We start from the raw sequence: 17,396 nt of genomic DNA on the forward strand, positions 1-17,396 counted from the left end.
TGTGAGAAAATACAACAATAATTATTGTCATTAACTATATTAATCAAAATACCTTATCTTACTGATAAAAAGTATATTCTGTATGTTAGATACAGTATGGAGAATGTTCCACAGATCAATAATCACTTGATTCATGAATTTCAAAATCTTCATAGGCATGCATGTAGAGACACTAACCAAGCATTGGCTCATTGAATAACACCTTTCTAAGTGGCTTCTAATTGGAGTTATTTATCCTGTTACAACTGTCCCCGGTCTCTCCCTACAATACCTATGTTTTTTGGCCTACAATTTAACTTTGTGACAGCAAACAAAGAAAAATATATACAAAATATAGAACGTGTTATGAGATAAATCATTGTTGAGCACCCTGAAATATAACCTCCAAATCCACTTCACTTCTAACGCACCGTCTTTTCTTCTATATCAGACATTTTTTACAATTAATCTCCAAATGCTTGTATCCAAACCCCCATGAGACCGGGGCAAGTGATAATGACATGCAGCAAGCACTGTGTGCTGAAAAAGAGATAGTAGCCTAATGCTAGTAATGATTTAACTAATGGAAAGTGGAGGTGGAAGAACAGCTTATTCGATTAAGCCCACTAATGTTTTGGAAGCCGACCAGACAGTGTTTTGTGCTGGGAAACACACCTCGACCGGCGATGAAATGTTTCCAAAATCCTCAGCTCATTCACGAGTTATGCATTTTCCGCCAATTTTCTCTCCTAAAAAATATGAAAGGAATTCAAATTCTGCTTTCATCACATGAAATGTGTTTTTCCATGCTTCCATTGTGAGGCTAGGCTTCACATCCAAAAAGTATTACTATACAGTATAGTACAGTAAACCAGATATCAAATCATATTTTATTTGTCACATGCGCCGAATACAACAGGTGTAGACCTTACGGTGAAATGCTTACAAGCCAACAATGCAATTTTAAGAAAGAATACCAAATAAAATACCAAAAAAACATTAAATACAAAAATAATAAGAAATCAAAGTAACAAATAATTAAAGAGCAGCAGTAAAATAACAATAGCGAGGCTATATAAAGGGGATACCGGTATTGAGTCAATGTGCGGGGGCACCAGTTAGTTGAGGTAATTGAGGTAATAGGTACATGTAGGTAGAGTTATTAAAGTGACTATGCATAGATAATAAACAGAGAGTAGCAGCAGCATAAAAGAGAGAGAGGGGGGGCAATGCAAATAGTCTTGGTAGCCATTTGATTAGATGTTCAGGAGTCTTATGGCTTCGGGGTAGAAGCTGTTTAGAAGCCTCTTGGACCTAGACTTGGCGCTCCGGTACCGCTTGCCGTGCGGTAGCAGAGAGAACAGTCTATGACTAGGGTGGCTGGAGTCTTTGACAATGTTTAGGGCCTTCCTCTGACACCGCCTGGTATAGAGGTCCTGGATGGCAGGAAGCTTGGCCCCAGTGATGTACTGGGCCGCACGCACTACCCTCTGTAGTGCCTTGCAGTCGGAGGCCGAGCAGTTGCCATACCAGGCAGTGACACAACCTATTAGGCTTGGTGGGGGACTCAGGTGCAGAGACGGACACACGGACAACAGAGGGTGAATTAGGATGTCGTTTATTCAGCGTGAATTGGCAGAGAGAAACAGTTCAGGGTGGAATAGCTTCAGACCGGGGTAGGAGCTGAGTGGGGGGGAGAGCCAGTAGTCCGGAGAGCTGGATGACGAGGATATCAGACAACAGATGAGCAGGTTGCGGCGTGGGAATGGCAGGTAGGCAGGCAGCAGGAACAGACGGGATCTGGTCGAAGGAGAGACAGGTTACAAAACGTGGCAGAAACAACTATAATGCTGAGATAGTAACAACTAGACTGAGATTGCTGTACGGGGCCAAGTTACCACAGGTAGTGTAGGAACGAACTGGCGCTGGAGAGGTGTCCAGCCCGGGTAGATAACTGCTGGTTGATTGATGACAATGAGCCGCAGCTGGAAGTAACGGAGCATGAGAGAGAATGGCCACGCCCCTGACCTAGATCCTCTGACTGGGCTGCACAGCAGGGGGAGACAGACACAGACAACACACACACACAGGGGAAAAAGGAAAAGGGAAACAAGCGGGAACCGGACCAACAGTGCCGAACCGTAACAGTACCCCCCCTCAACGGGCACCACCCGGCGACCCACCCGGCTTGTCAGGGTGGTCCCTATGGAAGTCAGCCACCAGCTGCGGATCCAGTATAAATCGTCGGGGAATCCAGGACCTCTCCTCGGGACCGTATCCCTCCCAGTCCACCAGGTACTGAAGCCCTCTACCACGCCTCCGGACGTCCAGCAGTCTCCGCACCGTGTAGGCTGGATGGTCGTCCAATACGCGGTGGCGGAGGGGGATCCACAGGCGGACACAAAGGGCTGGAGGAGACCAGCTTCAGCTGGGACACGTGAAATGTAGGATGGACTCTCATGGCCTGGGGAAGCTTCAACCGAACAGCCGAAGGGTTGATGATGGAGTCGATCTCGAAAGGACCCAAATACCGGGGCGACAGCTTACGGGAGTCAGTGCGCAGGGGGATGTTGCTGGAGGAGAGCCAGACTCGCTGACCAGGCTGGAACTGGGGAGCGACTACCCTGTGCCTGTCCGCCACCCTCTTGTTACGCTCTGCTGTCCGTAGAAGGGCCTCACGGGTGTCCACCCACACCTTGCGGCAGCGACGAAGGTTATCCTGAACTGACGGGACGGCTAACTCCTTTTCTTGAGACGGGAACAATGGCGGTTGGTACCCCAAAGCCGCCTCAAAAGGGTGAGAGGCCGGTGGCAGATGAGGTGAGGGAATTGTGGGCATATTCGACCCACGGGAGATGTTTGGCCCAGGTGGACGGGTTCTGGGATGTCACACAGCGTAGAGCAGCCTCCAGGTCCTGATTGGTCCTCTCAGTCTGGCCATTGGACTGGGGATGGAAACCTGATGAGAGACTGACAGAGGCACCCAGAGCCGAACAAAACTCCTTCCATACCCGAGAAATGAACTGTGGACCTCTATCGGACACTATGTCCACAGGTATTCCATGGGGACGGAATACATGTAGGACAAAGAGGTCGGCTGTCTCACTGGCAGACGGTAATTTTGGTAATGCAACAAAATGGGCAGATTTAGAGAATCTGTCCACGATGGTGAGTATGGTGTCATTACCCTCAGACATAGGAAGTCCAGTGACGAAGTCCAAGGCCACGTGAGACCAAGGACGACTCGGGACTGGGAGAGGCCGCAGCAGGCCCGAAGGAGCCCTGTGGGAAGCCTTATTTTGGGCACAGATGGAACAGGCCGCCACGTACTCCCGGACGTCAGCCTCGGCGGATGGCCACCAAAAGTGCCTCTTAAGTAGCGACAGTGTACGGTTCATACCAGGGTGGCAGGAGAATCGTGAGGTGTGGATCCAGTTGAGCACTTGCGGCCGCACGGCTGCGGGAACATAGAGAAGGTCGGGGGGGCCATCGGCCGGTCCAGGTTCCAACTCTTGTGCCGATCGGACTAGGGACTCGATTTCCCAGTGAACAGCCGCCACCAAACAGGAAGCGGGCAGAACAGGTTCAGGATTGCTGAAGTCTTCATTGTCCGTAAACTGGCGAGAGAGAGCATCAGGCTTGACATTACGTGTGCCAGGACGATATGTTAAAATAAACTTGAACCTGCTGAAGAACAGAGCCCATCTGGCCTGACGGGAGTTCAGCCTCTTGGATGACTGGATGTAAGCCAGGTTCTTGTGGTCTGTCCAGACTATGAAGGGTTGCTCTGCTCCGTCTAGCCAGTGCCTCCACTCCTCCAACGCCAACTTGACAGCAAGCAACTCCCGGTTACCCACGTCGTAGTTCTTCTCAGCAGGGGTCAATCTCCTGGAGAAAAAGGCCACAGGATGGAGCTTCTGGTCCGTGGGGGAACGTTGTGACAGGACTGCCCCCACCCCGAATCAGAGGCGTCCACTTCCACAATAAACTGCAAACTAGTGTCTGGATGAATAAGAACAGGTGAGGTGGTGAACAGTTCCTTCAATGTACTCACAGCTGACTCGGCCTCAGGCGTCCACAGGAATGGCACCTTAGGGGAGGTGAGCTTGGTCAGGGGGGCAACCACTCGGCTGAAACCCCTGATGAAGCGGCGGTAGAAGTTGGCGAAGCCCAGGAAGCGTTAGCTGCTTCCGAGACGTGGGTGTGGGCCACTCCACAACCGCTCTGATCTTGTCAGGGTCTGGTGACACTTGTCCCCGCTCGATAATAAAGCCCAAAAAGGGGACGGACTGCCGGTGGAACTCACATTTTTCTGCTTTCACATACAGTTTATTTTCCATGAGGCGTTGGAGAACCAGACGGACGTGGGAGACGTGTTCATCCTGTGACTTAGAGAATATTAGAATGTCATCCAAATAGACAAACACAAAACGGTGTAGAAAATCCCTCAACACATCGTTAACCATGGCCTGAAACACTGCTGGGGCGTTAGTGAGACCGAATGGCATGACTAGGTATTCAAAGTGTCCGAGAGGGGTATTGAACCCAGTCTTCCATTCGTCTCCCGGCCTGATCCTAACGAGGTGGTAAGCGTTACGTAGGTCGAGTTTGGTAAACACGGTGGCACCATGAAGGGGTTCAAATGCTGAGTTGATGAGAGGCAGGGGGTACGTATTTCTGACTGTGATGTTATTAAGTCCTCTGTAGTCAATGCAGGGGCGTAATGTTTTGTCCTTCTTCTCTACAAAAAAGAACCCAGCACCAACAGCGGAAGATGAGGGACGAATGATGCCAGAGGCTAGGGAGTCGCCTATGTAGGTTTCCATAGCTTCTCTCTCAGGACGGGACAGATTGAAAAGCCGACTGGACGGCAAAGGGGCTCCAGGCAGTAACTCAATAGCGCAATCGTATGGCCTATGAGGTGGTAATGAAAGTGCCTTGGACTTACTGAATACCTCGGCCAGGTCCAGGTACTCCTCAGGGACTGAAGAGAGGTCTGGGGTTTTGACAGGGGAAGCAGGGGAACCTACCGAGGGCGGAATAGCCGACCCAAGGCAAACAGAATGGCAGTGAGTGCTCCAACTGTGTATTTTGTGGTTTTGCCAGTCAATATGGGGGTTGTGAATGCTAAGCCAAGGGAAACCGAGGATAAGGGGGAGGCCGAGGAGGAGACTACTTTAAACTGGATGGTTTCTTTGTGATTGCCGGACAGCATGAGAGAAACGGGGACAGTTTGATGGGTGATGTTGGCAAACTGATGGCCGTCAATAGCGGTTACTGTTATAGGCTTAGGCAGGGGCTTAACAGGGATCTCAGCCTGAGTGACCAGGTTAACGTCAAGGAAACTATCCTCAGCACCAGAGTCGATGAGAGCAGCTAGTGGGAGAGATAGATTCCTGAACTGGACTGTAGCTGGGATAACTAGACGGGGTGCTGTGGGCATTGAGTCAGGTGTAGCACTCGCAAGTATGCCCACTTTTACCTGCGAGCTTGGTCTTTTGGGCGAACCGGACAGTTAACCAGGAAATGAGTGCGGTCCCCACAGTACATGCACTCACCAGCCCGCATGCGCCGTTCCTTTTCGGCAGGGGACAGACGAGCTTGGCCCAGCTGCATGGGCTCGTCTAGTTCCGTGGAGGGATCCGCTGCGGTGTGTGGGCGGTGTCCGAGTGGTGGTGTAGCTCGGGCTGCAGAAAGCGAGGGGGCCCCGCCTGCGGTGTGGACCCGACCGCCCCTCTCCTGTCTCCTCTCCCGTAGCCTGTTGTCTATTCGTGTAGCAAGGGAAACGAGAACATGAAGGTTAGCAGGCTCATCACGAACAGCTAGTTCATTCTTAATCGTGTCACTTAGACCGTTAACAAACGCTCCCTGAAGAGCTTCGTCATTCCACTTGGAATCGGCTGCCAAGGTCCAAAAATCAATGGCGTATTCAGCCACGCTACCCGTGCCCTGTCGTAGCTTCAATAGTCTCTTTGTGGCGGTCCCGGCATGGTCCGGGTGATCAAACACAACTTTCAATTGAGAGGAAAAATCGTCAAACGACAGGCTGGCAATCTGCTGAGTAGAACAAGCCGCTTCTGCCCAAATCAAAGCTTTGCCCCTCATTAACCCCAGTGCGTAATGTACCTTTGAGGATTCCGTGGAGAAAGACAGGGGCTTCTGTTGGAACACCAAGCGGCACTGAAGCAGGAAACCACGGCATTTGTTCAGGTCCCCGGTGAAAGGTTCGGGTGAGGTTGTAGGGGGTTCCCGAAGGGCAGGAGCGGAAGCCGAGCCTGGAGCCACTGTAGGAGGAACAGGCGGAGGAGAAGCAGAGGGAGGAAGGGTAGTGAGTGTTACCAGGTTAGCTACCTGAGAGGTGAGATGAGATACTTGATCCAACAACTGCTGGTTGTTATCCACAAGAGTCCGGATGAGTTGGTCGTGTTGTCCCAATAACATTCCCTGTGAATGGAGGGCGCGTTAGTACGCCATCACCCGTTGTTTCATGTGGCATCTCTGCTGAGTCCATGTTTGGCCAGTTCGTTCTATTAGGCTTGGTGGGGGACTCAGGTGCAGAGACGGACACACGGACAACAGAGGGTGAATTAGGATGTCGTTTATTCAGCGTGAATTGGCAGAGAGAAACAGTTCAGGGTGGAATAGCTTCAGACCGGGGTAGGAGCTGAGTGGGGGGAGAGCCAGTAGTCCGGAGAGCTGGATGACGAGGATATCAGACAACAGATGAGCAGGTTGCGGCGTGGGAATGGCAGGTAGGCAGGCAGCAGGAACAGACGGGATCTGGTCGAAGGAGAGACAGGTTACAAAACGTGGCAGAAACAACTATAATGCTGAGATAGTAACAACTAGACTGAGATTGCTGTACGGGGCCAAGTTACCACAGGTAGTGTAGGAACGAACTGGCGCTGGAGAGGTGTCCAGCCCGGGTAGATAACTGCTGGTTGATTGATGACAATGAGCCGCAGCTGGAAGTAACGGAGCATGAGAGAGAATGGCCACGCCCCCTGACCTAGATCCTCTGACTGGGCTGCACAGCAGGGGGAGACAGACACAGACAACACACACACACAGGGGAAAAAGGAAAAGGGAAACAAGCGGGAACCGGACCAACAGTGCCGAACCGTAACACAACCAGTCAGGATGCTCTCGATGGTGCAGCTGTAGAATCTTTTGACGATCTGAGGACCCATGCCAAATCTTTTCAGTCTCCTTAGGGGGAATAGGTTTTGTCGTGCCCTCTTCACGACTGTCTTGGTGTGCTTGGACTATGTTAATTTGTTGGTGATGTGGACAAAGGAACTTGAAGCTCTCAACCTGCTCCACTATAACCCCGTCGATGAGAATGGGGGCATGCTCGGTCATCTTCTTTTTCCTGTAGTCCACGATCATCTCCTTTGTCTTGATCACGTTGAGGGAGAGGTTGTCGTCCTGGCACCACACGGCCAGGTCTCTGACCTCCTCTCTATAGGCTGTCTCGTCGTTGTCGGTGATCAGGCCTACAACTGTTGTGTCATCGGCAAACTTAATGATGGTGTTGGAGTCGTTCCTGGCCATGCAGTTATGAGCGAACAGGGAGTACAGGAGGGGACTGAGCATGCACCCCTGAGGGGCCCCCGTGTTGAGGATCAGCGTGGCGGATGTGTTGTTACCTACCCTTACCACCTGGGGGTGGCCCGTCAGGAAGTCCAGGATCCAGTTGCAGAAGGAGGTGTTTAGTCCAAGGGTCCTTAGCTTAGTGATGAGCTTTTAGGGCACTATGGTGTTGAACGCTGAGCTGTAGTCAATGAATGGCATTCTCACATAGGTGTTCCTTTTGTCCAGGTGTGAAAGGGCAGTGTGGAGCACAATACAGATTGCATCATCTTTGGATCTCTTGGGGCGGTATGCAAACAGTCGTCCGGAACAGCTGATGCTCTCATGCATGTTTCAGTGTTACTTGCCTCGAAGCGAGCATAGAAGTAATTTAGCTCGTCTGGTAGGCTCGTGTCATTGGGCAGCTCGCGGCTGTGCTTCCCTTTGTAGTATGTAATAGTTTGCAAGCCCTGCCACATCCGACGAGCGTCAGAGCCGGTGTAGTACAATTCGATCTTAGTCCTGCATTGACGCTTTGCCTGTTTGATGGTTCGTCGGAGGGCATAGCGCGATTTCTTATAAGCTTCCGGGTTAGAGTCCAGCTCCCTGAAAGCGGCAGCTCTACCCTTTAGCTCAGTGCGGATGTTGCCTGTAATCCATGGCTTCTGGTTGGGGTATGTAGGTACAGTCACTGTGGGGACGACGTCATCGATGCACTTATTGATGAAGCCAGTGACTGATGTGGTGTACTCTTCAATGCCATCGGAAGAATCCCGGAACATATTCCAGTCTGTGCTAGCAAAACAGTCCTGTAGCTTAGCATCTGCTTCATCTGACCACTTTTTTATTGACCGAGTCACTGGTTCTTCCTGCTTTAGTTTTTGCTTGTAAGCAGGAATCAGGAGGATATAATTATGGTCAGATTTGCCAAATGGAGGGCGAGGGAGAGCTTTCTATGAGTCTCTGTGTGTGGAGTAAAGGTGGTCTAGAGTTTTTTCCCCTCTGTTGCACATTTAACATGCTGGTAGAAATGAGGTAAAACGGATTTAAGTTTCCCTGCATTAAAGTCCCCGGCCACTAGGAGCGCCGCCTCTGGATGAGCATTTTCCTGTTTGCTTATAGCCGTATACAGTTCATTGAGAGCGGTCTTAGTGTCAGCATCAGTTTGTTGTGATAAATAGACAGCTACGAAGAATATAGATGACAACTCTCTGTAGATAGTGTGGTCTACAGCTTATCATGAGATACTCTACCTCAGGCAAGCAAAACCTCGAGACTTCCTTAGATATCGTGTACAAGCTGGTGTTTACAAATATACATAGACCGCCACCCCTTGTCTTACCAGAGGCTGCTGTTCTATCCTGCCGATACAGTGTATAACCCGCCAGCTGTATGTTATTCATGTCGTGGTTCAGCCATGACTCGGTGAAACATAAGATATTAACGTTTTTAATGTCCCGTTGGTAGGATATACGTGCTTCTAGTTCGTCCACTTTATTATCAAGCGATTGTACGTTGGCCAATAGTATCGATGGCAAAGGCAGATTAGCCACCCGTCGCCGGATCCTTACCAGGCACCCAGATCTCCTTCCGCGATATCTTATTTTATTTTCTACTGCGAATGACAGGGATGAGGGCCCTGTCTGGTGTCTGGAGCAAATCCCTCTCGTCCGACTCATTAAAGAAACATTATTAGTCCAGTTCAAGGTGAGTAGTCGCTGTTCTGATGTCCAGAAGCTCTTTTTGGTCATAAGAGACAGTAGCAGCAACATTATGTACAAAATAAGTTACAAACAATGCGAAAAAACAAACAAAATAGCACGGTTGGTTAAGAGTCCATAAAACGGCAGCCATCCCCTCCGGCGCCATTTCCATTGAATGATCTTGAAATTCAAATCACTGCTTTGGATTTTCATATTCATCATCTTGAAAAATAAGTCAATGAATACTTGGTTTTGAAAGCATATTCATAATCAAGACTTACATAACCCATGTTTCACCAATGTGTACTCTTTCCTGTCCTGCAGGATCCAGAGCAGTTATGCAGCTCAACAGAGGATCAATCAAGACCTGGAGGACAAGGTGCACAGGACAGTAAGACACCTGATCAGCCATACACTCTGCTGCTTCAGCCATACACTCTGCTGCTTCAGCCATACACTCCGCTGACACCCACTCCAATACCACACGTTTTCACTTTTGGGACTTCGATTGGTTCCGCCAGTTAAGCTCAATCAAGCAGAACTAAAGTAACATCATCCTTCACATTTGACTCCACTGAGCTGATGTACAGTGAAATGACCTAAAAACAACTCTATTGCTCCTGGCAGTTTGTTGCTAGACTCCAACAGCATTGTGTCTGCCTCCGACAGTCTATACTGGGGTCAACGAAGCAGCTCAGAAACAGCATCTCACCTCAGGTCTCCTGGAAACTTCCAAGACCTGCCTACATCCAACAGTGTGGGTTGTGAACTTGTCAAAATTATAGGCAGTTGAACAACAGTGCACTCCATTTAGCCAGACTTGATGAGCTACAGCCTTGTATGAAAGTGAGAAAGACCATTTGAATTGGCAACATTTCAACCTTAATTGGCATTCCGACCTTCGTTACATCACCTAGTGTGCCCATAAAGTCCTGTCCCTTAAGCATCCACTTCTTCACTCCTCCTCCAAGAGTCTCCACCTCGTCACAGTTGTGGCGGAGGGGCATTACCAAGATCTTAGTATTGACATCACTGGGATATATTTGTTGTGTTCTAATGTTCCCTGTAAGTACCTCAGCTCTCACTTTGTTCTCAGAAATAATGTAGGAGGTGGATGGAGGTTGCTCTGCGCTCCCCACCAGCCACTCCAGTGGTCCCCTGGGGTCCCCTGGTGAATAAGGCATCTAAGGAATAAGCTCTCTTTAAGGCAGCCTGGGAGGCAGCTCCATGCACCACACTCCAGTGAATTGAGAAATCATGTTTACGTCCCCTGCAACCATTCCAATCAGCTTTAGATTCCGTTTGGTAAATACACAAGTCGATGGCTTGATAGTTACACCTCCGCAGTGCACCTTATGTTGCATTTACATAACATAAATGGTAGCGTCACATCTGTCAAAAGACTGCTGAGTGCGACGACTAACGAGCAACCGTAGTTCTGGTGCTTTGGTTTTCCGTCACTGGTTATTTTGACGTATCATGATTGGGTGAAGGTGGTGCTTAAAGTGGGGGCAGGGATTTCAAGCGGAAAGTTTTTGGAAGGGGTGGGGCTGAGAGTATCTATTTGGGGGGGTGAAGACTTTGCTAGTCTCGTTAGTTTATTTTCTCATACATCTCCCCCCAGAACCTAATCGAGCTTCTGACGCAATCTCACACACTTACTCACCTGCGCACACACATGGCTCTGAGGCACCTTGGCCCCTGTAATTGGAGCTGGGACAGATTAGCTCTAGGAGTGAGTGAGTGAGTGAGTGAGTGTGTGTGTGTGCGTGCGTTTGTTTGTTTGAAGAAGTGTGTGACAGACTGCTAAGAGGCTTATCAGCTTTGTTTTGTCAAATACAGCCAATATAACATAGACCTAACAGTAAAATGTATAACAAAACAGTTATCATGAAAATTATAAAAGTAAGAACACCTAAGAATAGGTATATTGATTATTCCATACTCTTTCTGAATTGAGGTTTGGCTGTCTCTCTTGGTGATCGGCTATGTGGTCAGTGTTTTGAGATCTTAGATGAGAACTTCAGTATAATCGATCTGAACATGCGTTCTCCCTCGGTGAGAGGCCCCTCTCACCACTCTAAAAGCAATTACATGATCAGAGACGGAGCGCAATCAATGTCCAAAGTGATTGCCCTGCCATAGAACCTTGTTAGAAAACTATTACAACCTCTTTCTCTCGGCATATTTCTCCCAATCTCCCCCGACGAGAGCTCCCCTTCACATTAGTTCCCCCTTCAGACCCCGAAGACACTGTCATTACTGTTCAAGATGAGTCCGTGGCCAGGCTTCAGGTCCATATTTAAGACGTATTATGATTAAATTTTTTTTTAAAGATTTTTAATCTCATCAGAACAGAAGTTTGAGTCACCATGGCGGATTCTCCGCATGGCCGTTTTAATAGAATACGACTGTGTGAAATGTATTTATTTTCCCAACCACCTCTTCTTAGATGATTAAGATGATTGCCTCAGGCAAGAGATTGTGGTGATAACACTGTTCATACAACATTGTCTCAACATTGACCCTAGCCTTGCCTATTTGTGGGCTACATGTTTTGTAGGCCTATTCTATCCATTGGTGCGGAGGTATAAGACTTGGAGTGAAAAGCAATGGCCTATCTATTACATGTCGTTATATGACAGATTCCGAACATTGATCCAGCCAAAGTACTGTATATTATTTACACCAGTTCTACAGTATTTGCAGTTTCTTCACCCATCGCTCTTTAGCCTGGCTTTTTGTCACGTCTGAGTAATCAGAATTGCATTGTCACAAAAGACAACAGGCAAAAAATGAATCCCGAATCATATTCTGTCACACACACTTTTATTGTATTCCAGTCATGTGAAAATATTTTTTGAAGAGGTTGGCTTTTCAAAGGAATTAGCTCTGAGGACCTTGGTGTAACTAATCACCATTCATGACAGGAAGTAGTATAGGATTGCTTCAGAAGCATGCCTCATTGTGATTGCCATTCCTTTTGATGTCTCAAAATGGCATTTTATGGGGAAAATATGTCTCGAGCTGGAAATGGTCTTAGATAGACACTCGTTGACAAAGAGGTTCAATCAAATCAAACATGCAATTAAAAAGTTCTGGAGGAGAAACTACGGAGAAGGTCATTTGAAAAAAATTACAAACCAAACGAATAAAAGAACCAACTAAGAGAATATAGTGGGAGGATTTCTAAAATGGTTTCTATTATTTTGCATAGGGACAGGAGTTTTTTCAGACCATGTTACCCAACTAGGGCCCAGAGTTTAACCTGGTCAGGGGAAAAACTCATGGCCCTATTTTTGTGGAATGCAGCCCTCCCTGGACCCTGGCTGTGGTGACTGCAGTATTGACAGAGCTGTGGAGCTGTCTGCCTGGTCAGTGCTGAAAAGCCATTTGGGCAAAGGCCAAGGGAAAGGGCGCTCTCCAGGGTGCTGAAATAGTGCTGCCCAGCCAGCAGCACACTGAACCAGATGAAATATCCTATTAACTGTACCTTGTCTAACACTTCTCTAGTTCTACAGTCGTGGTCAAAAGTTTTGAGAATGACACAAATACTAATTTTCACAAAGTCTGCTGCTTCAGTTTTTATGATGCCAATTTGCATATACTCCAGAATGTTATGAAGAGTGATCAGATGAATTGCAATTAATTGCAAAGTCCCTCTTTGCCATGAAAATGAACTTAATCCCCAAATAACATTTCCACTGCATTTCAGCCCTGCCACAAAAGGACCAGCTGACATCATGTCAGTGATTCTCTCGTTAACACAGGTGAGAGTGTTGACGAGGACAAGGCTGGAGATCACTCTCATGCTGATTGAGTTAGAATAACAGACTGGAAGCTTTAGAAAGAGGGTGGTGCTTGAAATCATTGTTCTTCCTCTGTTAACCATGGTTACCTGCAAGGAAACACGTGACGTCATCATTGCTTTGCACAAAAGGGCTTCACAGGCAAGGAAATTGCTGCTAGTAAGATTGCACCTAAATCAACCATTTATCGGATCATCAAGAACTTCAAGGAGAGAGGTTCAATTGTTGTGAAGAAGGCTTCAGGGCGCCCAAGAAAGTCCAGCAAGCGCCAGGACCGTCTCCTAAAGTTGATTCAGCTGCGGGATCGGGGCACCACCAGTGCAGAGCTTGCTCAGGAATGGCAGCAGGCAGGTGTGAGTACATCTGCACGCACAGTGAGGCGAAGACTTTTGGTGTCAAGAAGGGCAAAAGGTACAGGGATTGGACTGCTGAGGACTGGGGTAAAGTCATTTTCTCTGATGAATCCCCTTTCCGATTGTTTGGGGCATCCGGAAAAAAGCTTGTCCGGAGAAGACAAGGTGAGCGCTACCATCAGTCCTGTGTCATGCAAACAGTAAAGCCTCCTGAGACCATTCATGTGTGGGGTTGCTTCTCAGCCAAGGGAGTGGGCTCACTCACAATTTTGCCTAAGAACACAGCCATGAATAAAGAATGGTACCAACACATCCTCCGAGAGCAACTTCTCCCAACCATCCAAGAACAGTTTGGTGATGAACAATGTATTTTCCAGCATGATGGAGCACCTTGCCATAAGGCAAAAGTGATAACTAAGTGGCTCGGGGAACAAAACATCGAAATTGTGGGTCCATGGCCAGGAAACTCCCCAGACCTTAATCCCATTGAGAACTTGTGGTCAATCCTCAAGAGGTGGGTGGACAAACAAAAACCCACAAATTCTGACAAACTCCAAGCATTGATTATGCAAGAATTGGCTGACATCAGTCAGGATGTGGCCCAGAAGTTAATTGACAGCATGCCAGGGCGGATTGCAGAGGTCTTGAAAAAGAAGGGTCAACACTGCAAATATTGACTCTTTGCATAAACTTAATGTAATTGTCAATAAAAGCCTTTGACACTTATGGAATGCTTGTAATTATACTTCAGCATACCATAGTAACATCTGACAAAAATATCTAAAAACACTGAAGCAGCAAACTTTGTGAAGACTAATACTTGTTTCATTCTCAAAACTTTTGACCACGACTAAAACTAAAAATAGTATTTCGTAAAAGACTAGAAGTACACACAAGATTTGGTTCTGGGATCTGAGATTAAGCTAAACATGACTTCTTCAGGGTAAGAGCAAGTATGGCAAACAGATTTTTTCATACCACATGTTAGGTATCAATGACCCATTTTAAACTGTATATGGATTGGTAGAATACAAGGCACCCAGAACAAACATGTACTCTAATGACAACTTTAATTAGCCCATCAGAATAGAGTGGAAAGTTGAATGAAGCCTTGGTTCTATGAGGAAGGGTTAGCGTGCCTCTTCGTGACACCAGTGAACAAGATAATTAGTGGGGCTGAGGCCCCTGGAGTGGTTGTTGTTTTTGTTAGTGTCGTTGTTGTCCAAAGCCACCACACACGAGCTGGGGGCTAAATAGCTAACAGCTAATGAGTGCCTCAAATACAGTATGGCACATTGAGGGTAATATTGCCCTTGTGATCAAGGGGATGTGTGTGTGCATGCTTGCACACTAGCGGGGGTGTGTGTGCCTTTCAAGATCCCGGCTAAGCAGGCAGCTCCCGGCCCTACTGGCACTGCAGTGAGCGGTGCAGACTCACTTTGTCTCTAATTAGAGCTCTCATCAGGGTGTGCTGCCTTTCTGCCGTGCTCACCAGTGTGCCAGAAGAGCCTGTTTTCTGAGTCGCACATTTCTCAAATGTGCCATTCGCTGTGTTCTCATTAGTCAATGCTTTTCAATAAAAAGTGCAAATTACACCCAGGGGATAGGCATCACAGAACATACAGCTCACCAAATTGGGTTATTGTTGCCACCGTTCTGCTCTTGCTAGTTTTACCAGCATTTGACCTACCCAACATGCATTACCCCTTATCCATTAACCAGGCTTGTCATGGATTGATGGAAAATATCTCAAACAGCTATCAAACTTAACCTAGATAAACACATGAAGTAAAGCTCCTTCAAAAGATAATGTCTCTCACCCTAAGAATTGAACTGGGGCCAGAAGGGAAAAGGAGCTAAAGAAAACCTAAAAGGTTTAGTTGAAGCATATCAAACTTGAGATTAATTGGCTTTCAAGTCAAATATGGCCAGCCCTATCCTTTAGAGAATTGTAGGCATTTCAGAGAACTTTAAACCGATTGATCATTTAAAACTTTTGAGCAGGTGGTTATTTATTTCTTGAGAGAGTTTGAAATCCTTTTTCTTAAGGTTAGAAATTGTATTTTTTTCTCAGAAGCCTGTAAATCTTGTGTTTTTCTCTCCCTTTCCCCAACTCCAGTATACAGTAATTGCGTCTCTGGGGAGATAAGCTCCGTTTGTTGTCCGGTGAAGACAGCAGCTCAGCGGAGACAGACACGCTAGCTAATTTCTCACCCAACCTTTGCACTTAAACCTTCCCCCCTCAAAATCATTACAGGAAAACAGAACCCAGAAGTCAGACAAAGAAGCGACCTAGTTTATCTTACTGTTCCATTACAATTTTACATCATACAGTGAGGGGAATCAATATCCTTTTTTTTGTACGAAACAGGGTACGATTCTGATTTGAAAGGTTTTCATGGAAACCCCTTCGCCCAATCGGGTGTCAGTGATTAGATTGGAAGGTGAGGGGAAATGTCTAATTGCTTTGTGCTCGAAGACCACGAATCTATTTAATCTGTCACAATATGGGGCCTTCGGCATCGTTATATTGAGCAGGAAACAACTCAATGTAGGAGTAATTCTCATTTCATTGTCACCCGCAGAGCATTCTATTCAGCCGAGAGGACAAAATGTGACCTCGGTCATTATAAATAGTTTGGTCTTTGACAATGCTGCCTTAGTCTATTCAGAGCCAATCTGGATGTAGATACAATGGCAATTTACGAGTGAGGTTGGTGTTATCTATTCTCATCGTGTTTCCTCATCTTATGTCTATAACGGATGGCTGACTCAGATTTTATTAAAATGACAGTGCATGAGCCATCTGCCAATCTGATGTCGATAGATTGTTTGTTGGAAGCGTAATAAAAATATTAACCCACTGCAAAACAAAATGTAGCTCCAAATTGAGGCGCTAAAGTGAGGGACACATTGCATCTGCATGTACAAATATGATTTTTCAACTTCACCTACAGTGGGGGAAAAAAGGTATTTAGTCAGCCACCAATTGTGCAAGTTCTCCCACTTAAAAAGATGAGAGGCGCCTGTAATTTTCATCATAGGTACACGTCAACTATGACAGACAAATTGAGATTTTTTTTTCCAGAAAAACACATTGTAGGATTTTTTATGAATTTATTTGCAAATTATGGTGGAAAATAAGTATTTGGTCACCTACAAACAAGCAAGATTTCTGGCTCTCACAGACCTGTAACTTCTTCTTTAAGAGGCTCCTCTGTCCTCCACTCGTTACCTGTATTAATGGCACCTGTTTGAACTTGTTATCAGTATAAAAGACACCTGTCCACAACCACAAACAGTCACACTCCAAACTCCACTATGGCCAAGACCAAAGAGCTGTCAAAGGACACCAGAAACAAAATTGTAGACCTGCACCAGGCTGGGAAGACTGAATCTGCAATAGGTAAGCAGCTTGGTTTGAAGAAATCAACTGTGGGAGCAATTATTAGGAAATGGAAGACATACAAGACCACTGATAATCTCCCTCGATCTGGGAAAATATCTCACCCCGTGGGGTCAAAATGATCGCAAGAACGGTGAGCAAAAATCCCAGAACCACACAGGGGGACCTAGTGAATGACCTGCAGAAAGCTGGGACCAAAGTAACAAAGCCTCCATCAGTAACACACTACGCCGCCAGGGACTCAAATCCTGCAGTGCCAGACGTGTCCCCCTGCTTAAGCCAGTACATGTCCAGGCCCGTCTGAAGTTTGCTAGAGTGCATTTGGATGATCCAGAAGAGGATTGGGAGAATGTCATATGGTCAGATAAACCAAAATAGAACTTTTTGGTAAAAACTCAACTCGTCGTGTTTGGAGGACAAAGAATGCTGAGTTGCATCCAAAGAACACCATACCTACTGTGAAGCATGGGGGTGGAAACATCATGCTTTGGGGCTGTTTTTCTGCAAAGGGACAAGGACGACTGATCCGTGTAGAGGAAAGAATGAATGGGGCCATGTATCGTGAGATTTTGAG

General features: G+C 47.0%; 1 protein-coding gene across 1 annotated transcript in view; it reads left to right on the forward strand.

Moving 5' to 3' along the window:
• Window positions 1-17,396, forward strand: part of LOC121544495 — a 96,530-nt gene that overhangs the window by 65,221 nt on the left and 13,913 nt on the right. Inside the window, exon 4 of the mRNA XM_045208974.1 lies at window positions 9,579-9,645. Coding sequence (XP_045064909.1) covers window positions 9,579-9,645 — 67 coding nt within the window. The remainder of the gene's footprint in view (window positions 1-9,578; window positions 9,646-17,396) is intronic.

The sequence above is a fragment of the Coregonus clupeaformis genome, chromosome 29 (assembly GCF_020615455.1).
Source record: "Coregonus clupeaformis isolate EN_2021a chromosome 29, ASM2061545v1, whole genome shotgun sequence".
NCBI lineage: Eukaryota > Metazoa > Chordata > Actinopteri > Salmoniformes > Salmonidae > Coregonus > Coregonus clupeaformis.